We start from the raw sequence: 24165 nt of genomic DNA, 5'->3' as shown, positions 1-24165 counted from the left end.
TTCTCTAGGTATTTTTAAGATACTAGTATATAGATTAAAGTGCAATTTAAAGGCATAACTAGGTTAATCAGGTTAACTAGGTAAATTTGGGTAATTAGTAGGGCCAGACAGAATCTGCAGACATTTTTTGCTATTTCTGCTGAGAATTTTGTAAAAAATCAGTGGATTCATGCAGAATAATTTTAGGAGTATCATAACTAAAAACTAAAAAATAATACCTTTTTTAACCTTTACTTAATGTTTACAATGCAAATCCAATTAGATCCACTTATTTGGTAAACAAAGCAAATCTCTCAAATAATATATTTACTTAAAGACAAATTTTACCGAAATGAATATAAAAACTAAATAAATATAATTGTACACACATTTACAGAAGTAAATTAAGAGACTCAATGATGGGCTAAAAATTCTGGGGAAATCTGCAGATTCCGTGTGGGCCTGATGGCATTGTATTACAGTGGTTTGTTCCGCAGACAGTTGAAAAAAAGTATTGCTTAATGAGGCTAATAATATTGACCTTAAAATGGTTTTAAAATAATAAAAACTGCTTTTATTCTAGCCGAAATAAAACAAATAAGACTTTCTCCAGAAGAAAAAAAATATTATAGGAAATACTGTAATTTCCTTGCTCTGTTAAACATCATTTGGAAATATCAGGGAAAAAAAAGTGTCACAGGAGTGCTAACAATATTGACTTCAACTGCATATTTTAAATGCCCTACAATCTGAGGTCACTAATACCAAACCTGACCTGTGTCTGAGATATTTGTTAAGGGTTTGGACCAAGAAGTAACAACTGAAACCCTTACTTTGTGTTAAAACTCTTTGCCTACTCTAGGGCAGTTTTTCCCAACCCTGTTCCTGGAGGCACACCAACAGTACATATTTTGGATGTCTCCCTTTTCTGACCCATTAACTTCAGGTGTTGGAGTCTTTTCTGATGTTATGATAAGTTGATTCAGGTGTGTTTGATTAGGGAGAGGTTAAAAATGTGTACTGTTGGTGTGCCTTCAGGAACAGGGTTGGGAAACACTGTTCTAGGGCAAAGATTGAAAGATTTAGATCTTTGAGCATTTGTTGCACTGGAAAAAACTTAGTGGTCATCAAGAGTTAAAGAGTTTTGGAATTATAACTTTGGGGACCCAGTACAAAAGTCCACATGCCAATCCCTTGGGTCTCTCATGCTCTCGTTCTCTGCATGATGAGTAAATGAAAGGGGCGTTAAACGTGGTGAGCCGGATCGATGCTGCTGTCACTATCCATAAGGAAAATCTATATGATAAGAGCAGTGAGACATTACACTCACCACCTCATTTAACTGCTTAATTAGTACTCGGTCTTCAAAAAAAAAAAAAAAGTACCAGAGAGACTGTGAAGTCATGGTTTCTGATTGGTTGAGAGTGGGTTCCTGTAGTTTGGTATTGATATCACCGCCATATCATGCGCTAATGTGATGAGGTGAGGGTAAAAAGAGCCATCAGTGTTGGCGGGATTTTTATGCGGCTCGTATTCAAAGCGTAGCCGTTATCAGCCCTGTTAAATGCCAAGGTAATTTGATTGGCTGTCATGATGCATGTATATGTGGGAAGGGACATATGTCTGCGCCCACTGTGAAATAGGCGGAAATCCTATAAAACTCCTCTAAATATAGGATGTTTAATTGTGTTGTAACACTAACGGGTCTGATGTGTCTCGCTGGAGTTGTGATGGTCTGTCGCCGTCATTAGTCTGACGCTCTCGATAACCATCGGAATTAGGGGAACAGAAATGCAGCAAATCCTTTGTGTAGCGACGCTGCGTTTTGTGCTGCTTGTCGTTTATCAAAGTAACAAATTTGAAAATGGAGCGCGTCTCAGTGGGAGACTTTAATTATCAAATCTCATGGATGTGGCGTTTGAGATCAAAGTGGGGTTTTGTTTCTAAGCGGAATGTTTTTTTTTTATATTGATGCAAGTGTTGAAGTCAAAATTATTAGCCCTCCTGTGAGTTTTTTTTTTTTTTCTTTTTCAAATATTTCCAAAATGATGTTTAACAGATTGAGTTTTTCACAGTATTTCCTATAATATTTCTTCTGCAGAAAGTCTTATTTGTTTTATTTTGGCTAGAATCAAAGCAGTTTTAAATATTTTTCAAGTTTATTGGCCAACTTATATATTTTTTTGATTGTCTACAGAATAAACACTGTTATACAATGACTTGCTTGCTCACCCTAACTTGCCTAATTAAGTCTTTAAGTGTCACTTACAATGCCACAATACTAGTGTCTTGAAAAATATCTAGTAAATATTATGTTCTGTCATCATGGCAAAGATAAAAAGAAATCAGTTACTAAAAATTAGTTATTAAAGCTAGTATGTTAAAAAATGTGTTGAAAAAATCTTTCCATTAAATATAAATTGGGAGAAAATATACAGGGGAGCTAATAATTTTGACTTTTGTATCATTCTTATTTTTGTTTTTAAATATTTGTTATATTTATTTAGTTTAAAATACATTTTTCATCTCTACAGATAAAGAAAATAATAATTATTACACCAAGAATGAGAAATTTAGTACATGGGCCTATCAAATTTGAGCTGTATATTGTACACAGCTATAATAAATGTATTATGCCATATATACACATCTCAGTGCGCATAATTATGCAAAATAAATAAATTAATAAATTAAAAAGATATAACAGTACATACACATATAGCACTCAGCAGAATTGAGTAGACACCATTTTTAAAATGAATATTTTGTTCCATTTCTCAGTGAATATAGACAATGTATTTTGGTGTATTTGAACAAGACCAATTTATTAACGGATATATTTATTAAAATAATATTTGTCACCAAACATATTTAGAAATTGAAAGATAATACAATTGAATTCAAGCTAAATATTGCAAAAAAAAAAAAAAATTAAAAACTAAATGTTTTAATTTTTTTGCTTCTTTTGATTTTTCCTCTTTATTTATTTGTATTTAATATTTTTATATAACATATAAATTTGGGTGTACTAGTTTTGCACCATTATTGTAAGTTATTTTGTTAGATATGCTCCAGATTTGGCTTCAGCACTGACTAATCTAATGTATATCCACAAATATAATATTGTATAGCTTCCTATTAAAAATATGAATTTTAAAGACAGATTTGTGAAGGTTGTACTTATGTTTGCTGAGCACTGAACATAACAATAAAGCCAAATGAGTGAGGCGGTTGGGTTATTTTTGTGTCTCGTAGGGATGTGTTGGTGGTTCTGAGATGAAAGGATTGAAGATGTGACATACTCAAACACATCCGACATCGGAGCTACTGTGAAACACACATGCACACACTCAGGATGTTTTTTGTTTGTGTGTTTCTCTCTCGTTTCTCAGAGCGGAAGATGGCAGAGAGCTCAAAGAAGGCAGCAGCAAGGCCCAAACCACTGTCCATCCTGCGCTCAATGGAGGAGAAATATACTGCAGCGATGAAGAAACTACAATTTGGTGAGTCCTGAAATATTTCTTGGACTTGATGATTAGCTCATTTGAGATTTTACAGGCTGAAAAGGCCTCATTACAATATATATCAGATTTATGCACTGAAGGAAGATTTTAACACTCAAGTTCAATGCTTTTAAACATTTACTTTAAAATTTGCATAGTGTGTATGTGTATAACATTTTTAAATTTATTTTTACAAAATGTTATTTAATGTGCATAATTTATCTGTAATATATCGGTTAACTGGAATTTTAAATGCATTAGTCTTAGCCGATATTAAATATTCAATATTACAAAAAATATTTTTTACGTTTGTATTTTGCCATAATTTAATGACGTTTTAAATGTTTCTTTAAAACACATGATCTCTTTGTCAACAGTTGATAGCAAGTATCAAAATGAATTCCGCTGTGACAACCCCTGATAAATAACATTATGATAGTATGATGACTAAATTCACTTTCACAAATAATAATATAAATCAGGGGTCATCAACCCTGATCCTGGAGATCTTCCATCCTGCAGATTTCGATTGCAACCCATATCAAACACACCTGCCTGTGATTATCAAGTGCTGTTTAGGTCCTATTTAATTGGTTCATGTGTGTTTGATCAGGGTTGGAGCTGAACTTTGTAGGAGGGTAGATCTTCAGGAACAGGGTTGAGCACCCCTGATCTAAACATTAGAGATTTGTTGAACAATACAAATCTCTAATTTTAAGATTCGATAAGATTAAAAAAATTGTTAGCCAGAATTTTTTATTTTTATTTTATTTTATTATTTCACAACTTGTAGTAGCTATTGAAGCCAGATTCCCCCAACCACCCTATCCCCCCTCACCATTCAAACCTCTTTTGCTGCTAAATATTTACTGTACCTCCTGAGCTTTTGAATTAATATTTAACAATACATTTGTATGTTCATGAATATTTGATGTTGGTTAATGGACACATGACATGTAGGTAAACAAATAAAATATTCTAAATAATATAAAATCTATTTTTGTTTGCCCTTTTTATTAGGTTATTTTATTTGATTAAATAATATATAATAAATATGGTAATAATACATTTCACCAACTTGCAGTTTCCCTCTCTTTTCTGCGGAAATAATTACAGATTTTTTCATCTTCAGCTGCTTTTGTTTTTCTCAAGGGCTGTAAATATTTGAAGTAGCAGCATTTATATGAATTGAAATGGGGAGGATTTTGTTCTGTAGCTGCTGGAATGGCTTTTCTGCTTGTCGTTGCTCATCTGTCTTTTCTCTGATTGATGTCAAGAGTTTTGTTCTGCCAAAAATGATTTAGCCCGACCTCAGGCGAATGAGGTAATCTCAACTGACGTGTCTGTAAACAGGTTTGCTCTGGCCCACACAGAACAGACCCTTCAGAATACACAATACAGCTGTTTCTGGAGTAAATATGAAGACATATTTCTGTTTGTTTGTTTACAGGATAATTACGCTTTATGACTCTAATAGTCGAGGACAACACATACACTTAATACACAAATACACTTCACAGAACATGTACACATAGACATCACCTATATACTAAATAACTGGTTAAGGTTAACTATGTTTATATATAATAACTTTAACTGTTGAAAGCTATTAATTACTAATTAACTAATAGTTCATTAGTTCAAAATATTTGTAAGTAATAAAATTATGTAACTAATAATCTTAACTTGACTGAATTTGATTGTAATGCAATAATGTGCACCTTTTGTGAAGCTGCTGTGAAACGATTATTGTGAAAAGCACTATACAAATAAACTAGAATAGAAGTGACTTGACCAAGGACCTGTATATGTGTGGCTTTTCCCACAGACACGTTCGAGATGGTGTGTGAGGATGAGGACTCGAAGCTGGTGTTTAAGGTGAACTACCATTACCTGTCTCAGGTGAAGAACGCCAGCGACGCTAACAGTGCCGCCCGAGCTCGACGATTAGCACAGGAGGCTGTCACTCTCTCCACATCCCTCCCGCTCTCCTCTTCCTCCAGCGTGTTTGTCCGCTGCGATGAAGAAAGGCTCGACATCATGAAGGTATGAATAGATTTCTGCAAGCCGCCTTTTTACAAGATAAGCTCGATTGTTAGTAGTTTGACTTAGGCAACATCAGTGTCTGAAGATGGAAAAGGCCTTCATGCGGTCAAACTCTTTTCAAATACTGTTAATAGCAAGGTCAATAACAAGCAACTCGATAAAACTGATTGACATTTGCAAAATTGAAAATCGTTAAAGACGTGCAGTATCACACAAGTGCTCTTTTTGTTGTAGCATGAGTGCAGATGTTAAATTGATTTTATGCAGCAGTTCAATAAGTTAATTTGTACACTACAAGTGTAGTTTACATAAGTGTGTATATAATTAATACCAATAAAAAATATAATATATACATTAATAAGAAGTCAAAATCAAATAAACAGTGCTTCGGGGGTAATTAATATGTCAGTGCTCTTTGGATAAACGATTCATTAAGCTAAACAACAAAATCATAAGTCCAAGGTGCTCGAGAAGTAAGTGAAGAAATGAATAAGCCTTTATAAACGTGGCTATTGTTTTTTAAAATAATAGTTGTGTTAATAAAAACTTTAAAAAAATTTTTACTTCTCTAGTGCCTTGGACTTATGATTTTGTCGTTTATTAATATAAATATAATTTGTTTAATATCTTTTTTTGTTTATTTACACTACCTGACAAAAGTCTTGTCATCCATCCCAGTTGTAAGAGCAACAGATATTAACTTGATCTCTAGCTGATCATTTGGAAAAGTGGCAGAAGGTAGATTTTTCTGAAGAATCATCTGTTAAATTGCATCCCAATCATCACAAATACTGCAGAAGACCTTTTGGAACCCTCATGGACCCAAGATTCTCACAGAAATCAGTCACGTTTGGTGAAGGAAAAATCTTGGTTTGGGGTTACATTCAGTATGGGGGCGTACGAGAGATCTGCAGAGTGGATGGCAACATCAACAGGCTGAGATATCAAGTCATTTGTGCTGCCCATTACATTACAAACCACAAGAGTGGGCAAATTCTTCAGCAGGATAGCGCTCCTTCTCATACTTCAGCCTGTACATCACAAGTTCCTGAAAGCAAAGAAGGTCAAGGTGCCCCAGGATTGGCCAGCCCAGTAATGTATGAGAGCAGGCTGTAACATGTTTAATACCTTTGTATATTACAGATTTCACTATTTAATTTATTCAAAACAAATTAGCAGATCAAACATTGGGAGTCGATTAATCAAACAAGGTTATGTTGTTAGGTAGTTAAAAATATATCATTATTTAAAGATTTAAAGGTCACAATAAGCATTCATTAGTTAATGTATTTACTAACATGAACTAATTATGAACGATACTTGTACAGCATTTATTAATCATAGTTTACATTTACTAATGCATTGTTAACGTCCAAATTCATGCGTGTTATCATTAGTTAATGCACTGTAAGTAAACATGAATTACCAATACTCAGCTGTATTTTTATTAACATGAGCAATTACTTTAATAAATGTATTGTTCATTGTTTGTTCATGTTAGTAAATCCACTAACTAATACAACCTTATTGTGAAGTGTTACTGATTTAAATACTGTGAAAAAGTTACTGAAAGAAATCAGTTAGGAATTGTATATCTTTGTGTTAATCACGACTGACTAAAGTCTTGATGTTTACTGTGGGTCAGCATGAACCTTCGATCTCTGCTCCATGACAAAACAACCACGGCAAATCCCAGCAGCCACTTGCTGTCCTGTGGTCTCACACACACACACACGCACACACACACACACACACACACACACACACACACACACACACACACACACACACACACACACGTGAATGCCCACACTTCTTCTTAATGACATTTAAGATGTGCTTTTGACCCGGGCTCTTCTCTGAGTGTGTAAATGTCAGTGTGTGGCTTGAGCTTTACATCTCAGTCAGGCCAGACCATAGGCGAAGCCCCAGTTCGACTGGTCACTGCTCTGTCTGCGAACACTGACCCCTAACAACAGGCCTCCACACTTCATACAATCTTAATGGACATTAATAGTAAACTGAGCTTCCTGAATTGAACCTGCACTGAGTGTGTGAGCACAGCTTTGTGTGTGTATGTGTGTGTTTAGTGTTGCGTTTGAATGGTCATGTCAAAACAGTGTTAACGCCTGAGTGCTGCTCTGCTGCCTGCAGTGGACAGAGATTCACTGGATGCCATTACAGTCCTCAAATCTTCCTCTCCCTCGACTGCCAAACGTCTCTTTTAGTGTTGTCATGATATTGGAGTTTTCTTAAATATTCTTATAATACGTTAAAATAAATTATACTCTACAGGGAAATATTGCTACAGCATTCATTATAAGTACAATATATATTCATGTCTTAATTTCTATATTAGCTATTTTTAAAACCAAAAGTGTTTCTTCTATTGGTACACTCAGGCCAGTTGTTCAGATTTTCACTTGTCCTGCCAAACGATCACCAGCCCAGCTTAAAAAAGAATAAGTAAAGGTGAAACACAATTGTTGTTGTTATTATTATAATATATTCTGCCATGTAGCAATTTTGTCAATGTAGTAATTTTCACAGTTATTAATTTCAGTTTTAGTTTTAGAAAAAAAACAGTAGCATTTCAGTTGAAGTATCTATTCTTGCTGATTAGTTAGTTAGTAGTTTATTTATATAACACATTTATTTATTTAACCGCAACTATTGACTAGTGGCTTATTACCTGCCTATTATTAACACAGTGGCTGTTTATAAGTACTTGTATAGTATGATCTTCATCGTACATCCCTAAATCCTACCAAATACCAAAATCCAACTACTATCTTACTAATAATAAACAGCTGATTTGTAGTTTATTGATCTAGTGGCTCATTACCTGCCTATTGTTAAGACATTGGCTGTTTATAAGTACTTGTATAGCATGATCTTATTCTACATCCCTGATCCTACCAATAATACCAACTACTAACTTACTATTAATAAGCAGCTGATTTGTAGTTTATTGATCTAAAAGTCATAGTCAGAAGTTTAATAGCAAGAATAGTATCTTACAATAAATTGACTGAAAAAACCTACTAGCATAACTTGTATTAAGTTGCAATTTTGAAGACAAGTGAACAGTATAGAACTAAGCAAATTACAACCAATAACAAAAATTATTACAAGAGAAGTAATTTACAGATTAAAATCAAGTTTCTTGCTTTACGTTCTTAAGGCAGGTCTGTCAGTGATTTTAATTTTTATTTGTGGTTGATTAATGTTAATTTAACAGCTTTTTTAGGAAAAAAGTTTTTCTCTGTAGATATAACCGACTGTGTTTCCAAGACATTTTGATGTCATTTGACATGTATTTAGCCTATCCGTTGAAACTTTTGACAACACTAATCTCTGGCCCAATCCCAGTTCTCCCCTTTAACCCTTCTCTTTACCCCTACCCCTCATGTGGCAGGTTCATGTGAAGGGCTAGTGGTGTCCTAATTCTCTTTAGCTTGAAGGGGATAGACCTTGAAACTGAGATTTTTCAGGACCACACTCGAAACCAAGGTGTACAAAAATTTCCCAGAGTACACCATCTATAACGGCAGCATGGCTGCACACGGAAGTAAGGCGATCCACAAATTAGTATTTTTGTCATTATTATGACTTTTTACAACAAACAAGCATATGTTTTAATACATTCATAGCAGCGTTTTCGTTTTACTGTCATGCTTTTAAAAAAATGCTAATATAACCTCTACTAATAAAAACTTCTACAGTTCGCTATCCCACAACATACTTTCACATCGGACACTCGAATACCCTGTCAGAAAAGTCTAGTGGCTGGAAATGAGCTTTTTACAGTGTCTGCTATAATGTTAATGTTGTTTTCATGCGTTTACATAGATGAATATGGCCACGGTGTAAATACAAAGTACAGTTACTATCTTATTGCCACATTATTTTGTTAACATGGTGTATGCCTTCAATGAATTTCCTGAAGATAAATAGAAAAAAAATAATGCAACTGGAATAACTACAGCAGTCGTGATTGTCGATCTCATATGAAGCAAGAGATCGCGATGACTTGTACAGGTGTTGTAGTCCTGTTGTAGTGCTGTCCCATTTCTTAGGGGTAAATTTTAAAGCCCTTCACACTCCGTTTCAAGGGGAAGGGGAACAAAAATAGAATTGGATTGGGCCTCTGTGTCTATCTAAACCATGCACTCTCTAGGTGTCTGTATAGTTATGCTTTAGAGATGGACACTCATTCCTGTGCTGTTCAACACAGTTTTGTTCAATGTATTTTAATGTCTTTTTTTGTTTTCTTTTTCTCTCAGGTGTTGATAACAGGACCTGCAGACACACCGTATGCCAATGGCTGTTTCGAATTTGATGTCTATTTTCCTCAAGATTATCCCAACTCCCCTCCTCTGGTTAATCTGGAGACCACCGGTGGCCACAGTGTCCGCTTTAACCCAAACCTCTACAATGATGGCAAGGTAAGGGTCATTTCCTGCTGGCTTTTGGTTTGTTTGTTTTTGTGGCGATACAGATGCTAATAACTAGACAGTAGGTTGTTAATATATAATTTATGTTATTATATTTTATTTTTAGAATTTTATTTGTACATATTGTTCATTTTACAAGGTTCAACGTTAAGTATTTTTTTCTACTGGCCCGATTTTTTCTGATTTTTACTTGGCTGCCAAAATTTTCACTGGCCCCACCAAAAAAAGAAGTTAATAGCGGTTTCTTAGCCACATATTTTAAATTATTTGTCAAAAGCCAAGCATAATTGTAATACATTAAATTTATTCTGCATAATTTTTCCTTAAATACAACTGCGGTCTGATCATGAAGCAGATCAATGTTAATCTTTCTTTCAAGGTGTCAGTGCAGAAATGAACAAAACCAAAAGTTAAAATAGACCTAATACAAAATATAAGATTAAAATATGAAAAAAATTATTAGATGATAATTTCTGTCAACAGACAAACATCTCGTTAATATTTCAGCATGGTTTCACTTTCGTATTCAACATGAAATGCACATTTGCCAGTAGGAATGAGATCCCGCCCTACTCATCATTCTCTCTTCATATAGCCATATATATGGCTATTACACAATCATAATACACTGTGATATATACTAGTTCGTTGGAGGGTTTTGCTTTCTCTCTACAATCAATCCACTCCAGAGTTCGTTTCAATCGAGCTAAGACCATCTCATTCAGGCGATCTCGAGCTGATTGATTTGGCATGGATCCAAGCACGATTGTGGGATTCACATATGCCAAACAAACTGTGCTAATGGGGCAAACGAGACCGGTTCCAAGACAAACGTCTAGGTGTGAAAGCACCCCAAGACTGTATTTGCACGCAGTTGACAAACTGTTGCAGCCAAATTAAACTTTAGTGACAAGGCAGCACTGACCTGATAGGGCCTGTAACGATCCTGTCTACTGTCCCGAGCGTCTTGCATGCTGGCCCCGGGCCATCAGGCAGTCCTTATTGTCGAGCCCTGATTTTACTTTTCAGTATGTGCTGATAATGTATTAAATGGGCAAACATCAACACAATGTAAACTCTAAAATTATGTCATATCTGGTTATTTTATATTTTCATGTATTTTATTGAATAATATTATATTTTTAAAAATTTAATTTCTTTCACAGCCCGTTGTTACTTTAAGTAACTGTTGAACTTTTTATTAAACTTTTTTTTATTTTTGTTAATGTTTGTATAGGTTTTGTTTTACTTTTGAGCTTTTAATTAATGCTATTTTTAATTATTGTTAATTGTATTATAATTGCCGAATATTGACTGCTTTATCTGTCTTCTTGACATATTGGTCAGTCAATTAGCATCCGTTTGTCCTGTTCTTGTTTGACATTGTTTGGTATAATCATTGTGTTCTTTCTCTTTTATTCATTCCTTATCAACCAGGTTTGTTTAAGTATCCTAAACACCTGGCATGGACGTCCCGAGGAGAAATGGAACCCGCAGACCTCTAGCTTTCTACAGGTGAGCCAAATCCTCTAACTTTTCCTTTTCTCTCTTTAAAAGCTTGTCTCTCAGGCTCATTGTTTAGTAGTTTTTTTGCTTCCCCTATAAATTCAACAAACAATGTCTATTTGTTTTGGGAAAAGACCATCCGGGAAAAAAAGACCACCTCTCATTTCATCACTTTGAAAGATTGTTCAGTCAAATTAACACAACACCAAAGGAATTGCAACATCCCAATTCTGCAGTAACAATCTGGCACATGTGAACCCTCCACATCCTCCTCCTCTCCATCATACCTCTCTAAATAATAGGTAGAGGAGCCGTTTCCCCCTGTAATATCGATCTGATAAACCTCTGCTCTTCTCTCTCCTCTCACTCGTGCTCATGTACTGCTGCCAGCAGTTCATAGAAATGTCTCCATTGATTAGTCCTACAGTTAGCGTCCGGTAGATCAATAAATGGAAATCAGGCACAGGGACAGTAGGGCTCTGGTCAAAGAAGAGCCACTTGATTTGTATGTTAATCCCTCTATTTGTGTGCGTTTTAGGTGCTGGTGTCGATCCAGTCTCTGATTTTGGTGGCTGAGCCGTACTTCAATGAGCCGGGTTATGAGCGTTCACGGGGCACACCGAGTGGGACGCAAAGCTCCAGAGAATATGACGGAAACATCCGGCAGGCCACTGTCAAGTGGGCCATGCTGGAACAGATGCGCAATCCTTCACCCTGCTTTAAAGAGGTGAGATGTCAACCATCACAAATACATAGATATTTAAGGGTAAAGTGGTTAGGCTGGCTGATTAATCATTTACGTTTGCTCATTTAGCAGATGCTTTTATCCAAAGTGACTTAGAAATGAGGATTAAAGAAGCACTTTGAGAGTAGCAGCATGTAAAGTCTTAGTGTTTTCCTTCATCTGATCATACGAAAAGGAGAAAGCATGTTCTACAGTTGGTTTGACAAGCCCACTGGAGTACACTCAGAATTGCACAGTGTCTTCCGAGAAGTGTCTTCTTAAAAGAAGGTATCTGGTACATATGGAGAGGAAATAAGTGTTTCACCTACAGGTGGGTTTACTTAAATTAGCAAAGCTAAAATTTTTATGCCCATCTTGTCAGGGAAATGTGCTGTGATAAGCAGTAAATATCCTGTAAAGACCACAGGAATGTCAGCCCAATAGGCTAGTGGTTTGCACCAACATATGGTGCAGTAGCACGTCAGGGCGTCCCGAGTTCGAATCCCGACTAGAGGACATTTCCCTACCCTACTCCCCTCTCTCTCTCTCTCTCTCTCTCTAATTTCACTTCCCGTCTCATTTACTGTCGTATCTAATAAAGGCAAAAAGGCCCTTTTAAAAAAATGTAATAAAAAAAAGACCAGAGGAAGCTTTTGGAAACTCTTAAATGCTCACAAAGAAACCTAGGAAATCCCCATAGCGGTTGCTGAATAAACAGAAGATTTAACTGCTTTCACTGATTAAGTGTGATTAACAATCACACGACTATTGAATGAATGATTTATTTGAAACACTCATCTAACGTTTTATGATATGAGTTTTGTGTAATACCATGGGGTTAGATGGTAATTTCATATACATCATTTACAGAGCCATAGCCCACTGAGTTGCATCATTACTGATTGATAAAATGTAATTCGATTTTTAAAACTAATTTTTGCAAAGTTTATCAGTGAACTATGGCTCGATGTATTAAAGAGCCCCTATTTTGCATTATAAAAGGTCATACTTTGGTTTTGGGGGTCTCCAACGACAGGCTGATATGCATGCAAGGTCAAAAAACACTTTCATTGTCTTATAATATGCATTTATTTTTACCTAATTATCCCAGTGACTCCCATATGATGAATCTGCGCTGATTGGTCCAATGAGCCAGTCTGTTGTGATTGTTCAACTGGTTTCAGCGCGAGATAGAGAGAAATGCCCACAACGGCTATGAAGTAGCAGAGGATGTGAGAACCCAATGCAGGAATGCAATAAAGCAATGCAGTTAAACGCCAGCATATTACTCTACTCTTAACCCTAACCCCAAGTAATCACAATGACACACATTCAGTATTAATCCACACAGCGGCAATAGTTGAACTATTTTGAAAATTGACCATGCGTGTAAGAAACAGCTGATGGTGGCCATAGCAAAGACAAATAGTAGAGGGTCACAAGTTCAGAAATGCATTTAAAATCAGTAAAGAAAGAAGCACGCGTCGTGTTGTCATCGTGGTTTTGGACGCAATATATGAATAGCCCATAAAGATTTAACCTAAGAGATACATTACAAGCACTGATCAATAATTAATACGTGGAGCCGAGCTGAGTAATTACAAGTTACATCCCACAATTAAATACATATTCTGCAACCTACACAAAATGAGGCAGCAATTTTAATTACACGTACATGTTATGATCCGGAGGAAAAAGAAACTGGTCTACATGAACTGCAAAACTTACTGACAAAGTTCCTGTCAAAGTCTGACAAAGTCCCATGCATAATAGTTGGTCCTTCCTTTAATAGCAAACAGCCAGCGAATCGCACGTTGCAGCGTTGGTTATTGTATCAAAAATTGGAAAAATGACAGGAACAAACACCGCACACGGTTGGCTATACTTTGGATTTGATGTAAAAAATTTACTTTAACCCTTTAGTCCTGCATCTGTCAGTGATCATCATCTTTGCGTCGTGGTCAGTCCCTTGATCTCCCACACTCCACTAGTGTCTGAAGGAAAAGGAGCGCTCACGTTTTACCGGATCTAGCACTACATATTTGGTGATGTACCGTATCGACATCGCGTTCAAGCAAATATCCGAACCCAACACGATTCATTTATTCGACTCTGAGTCGACTATTTTGTTAAAGAATCAATAGATTTAAACACGGTGCACTTTCAGATTTAACCCTCTGCTGCATGTTTTCATTTACAGTGCTGTTACACACTGCATGGAAAGTCATTTTCAAAAACCCATAATAGGGGCTCTTTAAACTCTGTGCCATCTGAATCCTCATGTCAGAGGTTTACTACAACCAGATTTAGCCACAAAATGTGCATAAAAGAAGAGTTAAAGTAATATTTGCCAAAATAACCCTGGTGGAATAATCACTACAGCTGAAAACATTTGTTAGTCTGGGCAGTTGGCATTTTATTTTGATAACTTTAAGACCTTGGCCAATCCCAAACCTAGAAATATAAACAAATCCAGACAAACTGAGATTTTTTTCAGTTTGCCTCCTAAAATATATATGATATATACATTGCCTCATGGTGATTTATGTCCTCTGTGTCAGCAGGACATTCTGCGTTGTCCTATTTTACATGCACTTTCCTTTTATCACATTCAGATAGATAATGTCCCTTTCCACCCCCTCATCTTCTCCCTTCTTTGTTTTTGATTTCCTTTTGTCCTTGATATGGCCCCCACCAGCAGATAATGATCATGTGAACTGAGAGCGGAGCAGGAGGATGGGATGCCTGAATCCAAACATAAATTAAGATATTGTGTCATTCAACAAGCAGTAGGAATGATCAATTTTCTGAAATAATACAAAAAATCTACAGCAATTTAGTTACCAAATGTAAACACAATGTCATGATTGTACTACAGGCATGTGTTGAACTGTGGGAATCTGGGTCATGCGTGTGTATTTGCTCCTGAAGACACTCTCAGACTGTCACGTCCACTGCCCTGCACTACTATTGGCACCATTGGTTAATAGAAACCAAGAAGGCTCTAAAAGATGTCTTTATTGTTTAACTTTTTGATATTTTGCTCACTATATATTAACAATATTAACATTCCCTTTGAGAACAAACATTTGCAAACACAGCACAGTTTTATCAAAAAACAATTATCTTTTGTGCATGTTTTCATTTTGAAACTATTCAATATGAGGCTTTCAGTTCATACACAATATAAACCGAGCGATTTGGTGCAGTTATCTGGGAAAATAAAGAGCCTAATGTGTGTGAAATATAACGCTCTCAGTGCTACTGTGGTCAGCAAGGCAGACCAAATGATGTAGTGTAACATGCAATGTGTGATTTGCCGCTCACACTCTCATAGAAACACACTCATTCGTAGGCATACGCTGGATTGAGCTTCTTGCAAAATGGCTGGTAACATTAATACGATCACCAGAACATCCAAAACATAAAAACATGCTTAGGACACGTGTCCACCAAACTGTGTGCAGCTGAAAATGCAAGCTCTCTTCCAAAAACTCATTCCCCGGTTCAACTCATTCACTAACTGTCATTATGCATTTATATAATGACTGGAGCTCAGTGCTTCACCTAAAACAGATCCCCGGCACCTCATTAATGTTGCTGCTGTTTTAAATAACGTGGCACACTCATTGAAAACAACTGCAAAAACATGCTTACCAAGTAAATAAGTAATGAAAAAAGACAGGCACAGCCAGGAATTATTCACTCTTTACATGATTTGAGCCCCGTTACACTGCCTTCACAAGCCCATTTCAGCCAGTCCGTGTCTAAACTTCTGTCCCTTTAGCAAAAGGGCATTTTCCACTGCTGGTGACATCAAGGAGATCTTGTGGTTCACAGAAAATGTGAACACTGACTTAAAACATACTGAGTTCCATGTAAAAAATATTTTCCCTGCCTTTCTTTATTACTTTGCCTTTGTTTATAGCTTTTTCATCCTTGTTCAAAGTATCGAACATTGAATAGTGACACCACTGGGTTGTCTAAAACTGAACTTTAATTTTTGTGTAATTCATAAATGAGCAAAGAATTAAGAGAACTTTTAAGGCAAAAGGTTGAGCTTCATGCTTCAAAATGGGAAGTGAAAATAAGAAAATAACATGAACACATTTTTATACATATTTATAAATTGTAGATACACAAAAAATGAGCATTAACACCATCAGGACAATACTGAAGAGATTTCAGTCAGCTGAAAGTGGTACGAGTCAGCCTTGAAGAGGATCTTTTGTCTGTCTTGTCTTCACTGTTGGGCGGATGATTCGAGTAACCAAAAAATCTTTAATAATCACCGCTGGAGAACTGCAGAAGTCAATTGGGTCTTTGACTCAGAGTCTTCAAAACTACTATATGACAGTACTATCTCCACAAATAATTTGTGGGGTTTTCAAAGAAAAGCCTCTTCTCTCATTCATAAACATTCACAAGTGTCTTCATTTTACTTATTTATTGATTTATATTTTATGCTTTGTAAAAAAGATCAAAAGCTTAAACCAGGTCGGCGCCAATAGCCTAATGGTTAGTGCGTCGACACATGACACCGAGGTGCTCACGGCGACCCGCGTTCGATTCCTGGCTCAAGGTCCTTTGCCGATCCTTCCCCTCTCTCTGCTCCCCATACTTTCCTGTCTGTAAATCTCCACTGTCCTATCAAAAATAAAGGTGAAAAAAAAGCTTCAAACAGGCTTTTTCAAGCATGGATGATTAAGAAGCAGAAACCTCCATCCCATTTTGGACAACCTCTGACTTTTGACAAAAATAGGCAGGCAAACATGGTTATTGACAGACCCCAAGTGCTGCACTGGTCATGTATTTTATTACATTAAATGTTAGCCTTTTAAAATAATGTTTTACTTGATAAGATTACAACAATAATGCAAAAAATGTCATGAATAGGAGACCACCTCCACCTCATTTTGAGTTAGGAAAAAATCCTGGTTAAAGACATTTTCCCCAACCTTCTTTGTTTACGTTTTCTTAGAGTGCCTCTGTCACTGGAGCACTATCACTAGTTAAAATCAGCAACTTTTCTTTTAGAAAAAAACTGATCAAAACACTTGTTGTCACAGGTCACACTGGCATCATCTGCCCGTGTTATCTCAGGTCCAGTGTGGGCATCTCTGATGTTTATGAATTTAAGGCTTCTCCACCTCGGCAGTTCTGAGACTAGTACATTACCTCTGGATCCCACAGTGGACACTAAACCAGCTGTTGCCATGCAACCAGAGCATTGTTCACCGCTATGAAGGGCTGTGAGGCTTTCATTTGGGCAGAACTAAGTCAGGCCTGACTTCGACCACTGTAACACAGAGACGCTCATTCTGATGAATTATGTATTGCCGCTGAGATATCCGCATAATTATGCAGAATGGATTTAAATCTCAAATTGGTTGCTGAATATATTTATATATAATGAAACCAATCAAGATATTTAAGAAACTAATGTGTGTGTGTGGACCCCGTGTGGGCCTAATTATCAGGTATTGAGGGCAGAGTAAATCAGGGGAGCTGCAGGATGAGGGTATGATTTCTGTCGTTCCCTCAGACATTTGCTTTCAGCTGCTGTACGTGAGCTGTGACGTCTGAATGGAGGTTTTGTCAGGCAGAATCTTAAACAGCCTCTCACATTTACCCAACATCGTTTAGGGGCTGTTTCAAAACCCTTTCTGCTTTCTACTCCCTATATAGTCTCTTCTTTAATTAACAAAGGAAAATAATTTGTATTGTTTTAATCTTACCTGTTATCTTTTTTGTACTTCTAAGCAACATTCTCTTGCGTTGTCTACACATTCACACATTTTTGATCTAATAACCTGCAGGACACGTAGCCATCTCACTGTCTCACACACACACACACACACACACACACACACACACACACACACACACGTCGAGCCAGTCACGCAGGGTAATAAATGGTGGGGTGTTGACGTCAGGAGAGGACGAGGAGTCACACACACACACACACACACTCGCTTCTACACAACAGCCTTGCATTCTGTGCCTACACTCATGTTCATTTTCTTTTAAATGGCATTTCTCCTCCTAAATCCTTTTTCATACCTCTCTTGCACGCTTTCCAATACCATTACAGCTGTTCCTGAGGGAGCTGAATGAATATGAAACAAATGGCATTCTGGGAAAGGCAGTAACAGTCACATGTCTGGCTGGTGACCTTTGTGTTTCTGAGAGAGAAAGAGAGAGAGAGAGGTTTCTGAAGGATGGCTGAAGCTGATCTGAGTGCTGAGGTTGAGCTCAGCACCAGCCAGTGATGTGCAGTGCCCGTCGGGGTTTCCATGGCAACATTGGCAAGACCATCGATCACACACACACACACACGCTCCTGAATCCCTCTCGCCGAAGCATAAGTTTGATCCGCACACCGTCTCGCTCTCGCAGGCAGGCTAAAGTGATCATCTTCATCTAGAAGTACATCTTCATCCTAGAAGAGACTGTGTGGGTTAGTGAAGACCAGGCCAATTAGCAGCACCGATATCAAGCATTTTTATGTTGTCGGTATTGGTCATTTTCACAAATAGTTTGCCAATTAAAAAATTAATTCTTGTGAGTGGCAAAGAATTCTGTATTATAAATAAATGATATATACACTACCGGTCAAAAGTTTGGGGTCAGTAGGATTTTTAAATGTGTTAAAATAAGCTTCTCCTGCTCACCAAGGCTGCATTTATTTCAGAAAATACAGTTTAAATTGTACAATTGTGAAAAGCACAATAAAATAACTGCTCAAAAGTAGTTTATTTATTTTATTTAATAATTTTTTCCAGAGATTGTAAAGATGAATTTTCAGCTTCATTACTCCAGTCTTCAGAGTCACTTGAACCTTCAGAAATTACTCTAATATTAATTATTGTTGTTGTTGTTATTATTATTAATTGTATTATTATTAATGCAATAGGAATAAAAGCAATAATTACTGGAGTAATAAATTCATTTAAAACTACATACAATAAGAAAGCAGTTATTTTAAAATTTTAATAAATATTTAACAATTTTTTACATTTAGTAAATGCCGCCTTGATGAACAGAATAATTTTCCTTAAAATATAAAACATTAAAAAAATGGACCACAAACTTTTGACCGGTACTGTATATGTTTGGTTTGGGTTCGGAAATTATTCTGATCTAATACAGCCATGAGTCTTTTTGGGAAAGATCTGGATTTGGGGATCCTCTGCCATTCCTCCTTGCAGATCCTCTCCAGTTTTGTCAGGTTGGATGGTAAACATTGGTGGACAGCCATTTGTAGGTCTCACCTGAGATGCTCCATTGGGCTTAAGTCAAGGCTTTGGCCGGGTCATTCAAGAACATTCACAGGGTTGTTGTGAAGTGTTCTGAATGCTTTCCATATCCACTGTGTGTGTATATACACATATATCAAGTTTCATAACATCAAGTTTTAGAAAGAATTTTACAAATATAACCCCGTCATTGTGTCTTGTAAAAAAAAAATTCTCAAAACACTTGTTACTTGTAAGTAAAAAGGAGCCAAATCAGTGGATGGGGATGTTTGGGAGGCCATGATGGTTAAGAGCCGAGAGGGTATTTGGCCAATACACCGGGGTTACAAGCCATAGGATTTTTACTGACCACAGAGAGTCAGGACCTCGGTTTATCATCTCAGCCGAAATACGGCGTTCACTGACAGTAAAGTGTCCCCTTCACTTTTACTGGGGCATTAGGACTCACACAGACCACAGGTTGAGCATCCCCTGCTGGCCTCACTAACACCACTTCTAATAGCAACCTAGTTTTCCCATGTAGTCTCCTATCCAGGTTCTGACCAGGCTCAGCTTCTTAGCTTCAGTGAGTAACTGGTCTTGGGCTGCAGGGTGATATGGCATTGGCATGATTGCTGATTTTTTATAAAATTCCAACTCAAAGCATTACAACATTATTGCACATACTTTGTCTTGTAACATTATATCTAAAAGTGCTGTTATTCTCAAAATGTTACTTTAATATTGTAGTGTTTTTTTATTCATACAGTACATTTATAGAGCTCTAAAATTAAGAGTGTTCTGTTCAACAATATTAATGTACTAATTAAAATCAGCATGATTGTGTTGGTGCAGATAAAACCGTTAATTATTTATTATTGTGTCTTTACAGACTTCTTCCATTTTAAGCACACTTAATAAGGGAAACAGTTTTAACGACATTTAATCTAGGGTGGTTTGTTTTTTAACAACTCTTAATCTGCGGTTCAGTCTCCCATCACTCTATGACATGTTTAGAAAACATGGCGAGGAGCGATATCTAAAAGACCCATCCAAACACAGAATGAACGAGTGAGTCAGTTTTTGCCTACGAGGAAATGTGTGTTTTGGTAAACTCCAGAGTTCTCCTCTTTTCTGCCTGTGGTCTTTGTTACCGAAAAGGTCACTTAGTTCTTTCGTATTAACATGCACAGACAGGCTGTGACTGCTGGATATCTGTGCGGTGCGATCGGTCATCTGGGCTTTATGAATCAAATAGGTCACCGGAGTCTCAATCTGAAGATCAGCAGATTGTTTTGTAGTGCAGCTAAAATTGGATATGAGGTTTGTGTTTGATTTATGAGCTCCACAGGAACTGAAACACAATTCCAAGAACACTGATAGTGTGTTTTTGTGCACTTACCGTTTGTCTCTCTCTGTGTGTGTTTGTGTGTGTGCGCAGGTGATCCATCGGCACTTCTATCTGAAGCGAGCGGAGATCATGGCTCAGTGCGAGAGCTGGATCTGTGATATTCAGCAGTACAGCAGCGATAAGAGAGTGGGAAGGACCATGTCTCACCACGCTGCCGCACTAAAGGTAGGTTTTTTACAGTCTTACAAATGTCAATTCCCACAATTGGTGAGGAGATTTGGAGGACAAAACATCCATAATCATAAAACGGTAGTACAGATCTGTCAAGTTTTGATTTGTTTTAAGCTCTGAGTGTTTAGAACAACACTAAAGACCAATTTAGCTGTGTGAATGACTCTCAGTGTCTGTTAAGGCTAATTCACACCAAACAGACAAACGCCAACAAACAAGTTGGTCATTGTATTGAGAATATTTAGAGAAATAAGGCGGTCATGTTCTTGCCACAAACAACAATAAAATAATGAAATGATCTTTCACACGGCTAATAAGACATTTATGTGAAGCTATATGGTCCCTCATCAGATTAAGTTTGTTGCCATTTGTTGGAAAATCATATTATACTGCTAAGACATTCCATAATCCAACAAACCCATTCATGTGTGTGGTGTCAATTGGCCTTTACACTCACAAGCTAAGCTTTCCTCCTATCCGGGTCACGGCACCAGATTACCAGTCTACAGGTCTACTAGCCTCCATTACATAAGAATACTATAACATAACATACTTGGAGGTTTAATATTTGATGTGGCTCAACAACATTAACATGGTCAGACGGATTCATTTAATATACTCCTTATGCCAATATACACATTGTTAATATTGTAGGCAATCAGACAAACAATATATTTACGTGAAGCTATATGGTCCCTGGTCAGATTAAGCTTGTTGGCATTTGTTGGAAAATCATATCATACCACTCAGATGTTCAACAATCAAATAAACGCAGATTTAACATGTTCAGTTGGTTGAAACCAACTCTGATGCCGGCAGGGTTAACACACCGATCCAACAAACTCTGACTTGTTTGTTGGCGTTCATCTGTGTGGTGTCAATTGGCCTGTACACTCACAAGCTAAACTGCCCTCCTATATGGGTCACGGCACCAGATTACCAGTCTACAGCTGTACCTTGGTAATGTCTCTGGGGGCCCCCAAAATGTGTGGGCCCTTAGAATCATCCTGACCTCCCCCCTAGCAGTGCCCCTGCTGGAGGGACAACCCACGCCTCCCACCAGTGCTGATATATATATATATACTTATATTAGCATAAATAAATTTTGGACAGGACAGAACATAAAAAACTGAAATCAATAAATAAATATTTTTGACTAAATACATTTTGAACATGGAGAGAACATAAAAAAATGAACTGAACTAAAATAAATAATTTCAATGAAAAGTTTAGAACATTACGCAAACATAAATAAATAAATATTAGCATAAAGAGATTTTGACCAGGACAGAACCAAAATTTATATAAATAAATATTTTTGACTAAGGAATTGAAAACATTAAGAAGACATAAATGAATAAATAAATATTTTTGACTAAGGAATTGAAAACATTAAGAAGACATAAATGAATAAATAAATATTTTTGACTAAGGAATTGAAAACATTAAGAAGACATAAATGAATAAATAAATATTTTTGCCAGGACAAAACATAAACTAAAATCAATAAATAAATATTTTTGACTCAAATGCTGAACATAAAGCACAGATGGTGCTTAAATTGGTGCCGTGACCCGTGGGGGGGGGGACATTTTATGTGTATAGAGTTTCAATACTGTGGCATATACTGTAGCTTTATATACAGTATATAGATCACATTTCATATTTTACTGAAAATATATCACAATCTTACTATGTTAGTACATAATACAAACCTGAAAATGAACTGAGGCCATTGTAGGAAAGCCTTGTTTTGCCCTCCAGATGGGCGTTCTTACATGAGTTGTACTCTTGACTGATTTGATGTGTTTTTACAGAGGCACACGGCTCAGCTCAGAGAGGAGTTGTTGAAACTTCCCTGTCCTGAAGGCCTGGAGCCGGACGGGGAGGAGTTTTCTGAGAAAAGCGCCTCGCTCATGGTGAAAGAGCTGCCCAGTCAGGACACAGAGAAGCAGACGGACAGTCCAGACGCCCACTGTAGCGATGGCCAGCTATGATCCCGCCTTCCCCCTCCCCTGAAGCCCCACCCACCGCCTTTGACTATCCATTGATATTAAAACAAAAGACTGGATGGCTTCGGTGATTAAGCCATCTTTTTGTCAATATTTGTATGTAAGAATCTAATTATGTAATGGCATAAAAAGAGAGGACAGACGAAACAGAAAAATACAAGGAATTGAATCCGCTTACATCCACGACAACACGAGATAAACCGCTGAACGCCCAGAAGAAAACAAAGGAGACGAGAAAAGATCTTTTTATTTACTTGTAAAAATATCAACTTTTTTTGTGCTTTTTTTTCTTCTTTATCTTCCCAAATTGTGAAATAACCACTGATTGATATGTTATTAAACTTGTTGTAAACAGAATGAAAGATGAGATCACATTATATATAAGGGAACTGCCTTTAGTGGAGAATGTTTACCAAACGTTCATTTCTATCTTATTTTTTTCCTTTGTTTGTTTATTTTGGACTGTTAGTGCAAGGACAGTTTGTAAGTGAGAATATACTGGTCATTCTTTAAGTGAATTATTTAAAAGAATAACGTAACAAACACGCGCCCATAAATACCGACTCTTGAGTTCCCACAATCCTCTGGTGACCCTCTGACAATGCTTTTGGTTTCTACAGACTTATGTACACTTCAATAATAAAGCCTGAAACAGATGTTCACTGGATGCTCTTGTTCAGGCTGATCAATAGCACGTTTTATTTTTGCCCTCTCTCTGCTTTTAAGTGCAAGTTTAATAAATGCAACCTGTTTTACTTTGCTTGGAAATACTCATTTAATGTGAGTCTGTAGATTGACAATCGTGTGCTCGCTTAGTTCTTACAGAGCATCCGGAAAGTATTCATAGCACTTCACTTTTTCTACATTTGTTTATGTTACAGCCTTATTCCAAAATGGATTCAATTAATTTATTTCCTCAAAATTCTACACACAATAGCCCATAATGACAATGTGAAAAAAGATTTTTTGAAATTGTTGCAAATTTATTAAAAATTAAAAAGCAGAAAAATCACATGTATATAAGTATTCACAGCCTTTGCCGTGAAACTCTAACTTGAGCTCAGTTTCATTCTGTTTTCACTGATCATTCTTGAGATGTCTCAGCAGCTTAATTGGGG

At 36.7% G+C, this 24165-nt stretch overlaps 1 protein-coding gene across 7 annotated transcripts in view; it reads left to right on the top strand.

Moving 5' to 3' along the window:
* birc6 (baculoviral IAP repeat containing 6) overlaps nt 1–23807 on the top strand; it is a 165468-nt gene extending 141661 nt beyond the window's left edge. For all 7 annotated transcript variants that reach the window (XM_056476525.1, XM_056476523.1, XM_056476521.1 and 4 more), the window contains exons 68-74: nt 3372–3482; nt 5311–5528; nt 9815–9976; nt 11423–11500; nt 12030–12218; nt 20895–21029; nt 22853–23807. In XM_056476525.1, the coding sequence (XP_056332500.1) occupies nt 3372–3482; nt 5311–5528; nt 9815–9976; nt 11423–11500; nt 12030–12218; nt 20895–21029; nt 22853–23032 (1073 nt within the window). In that variant the 3' untranslated portion in view covers nt 23033–23807. The remainder of the gene's footprint in view (nt 1–3371; nt 3483–5310; nt 5529–9814; nt 9977–11422; nt 11501–12029; nt 12219–20894; nt 21030–22852) is intronic.
* Nucleotides 23808–24165: the final 358 nt, after the last annotated feature.

This window comes from Danio aesculapii, chromosome 17 (genome assembly GCF_903798145.1).
Source record: "Danio aesculapii chromosome 17, fDanAes4.1, whole genome shotgun sequence".
NCBI classification, from domain to species: Eukaryota; Metazoa; Chordata; class Actinopteri; order Cypriniformes; family Danionidae; genus Danio; species Danio aesculapii.
Note: the sequence above shows the minus strand (reverse complement) of the source record. Positions and strands in the feature narration are given on the sequence as shown.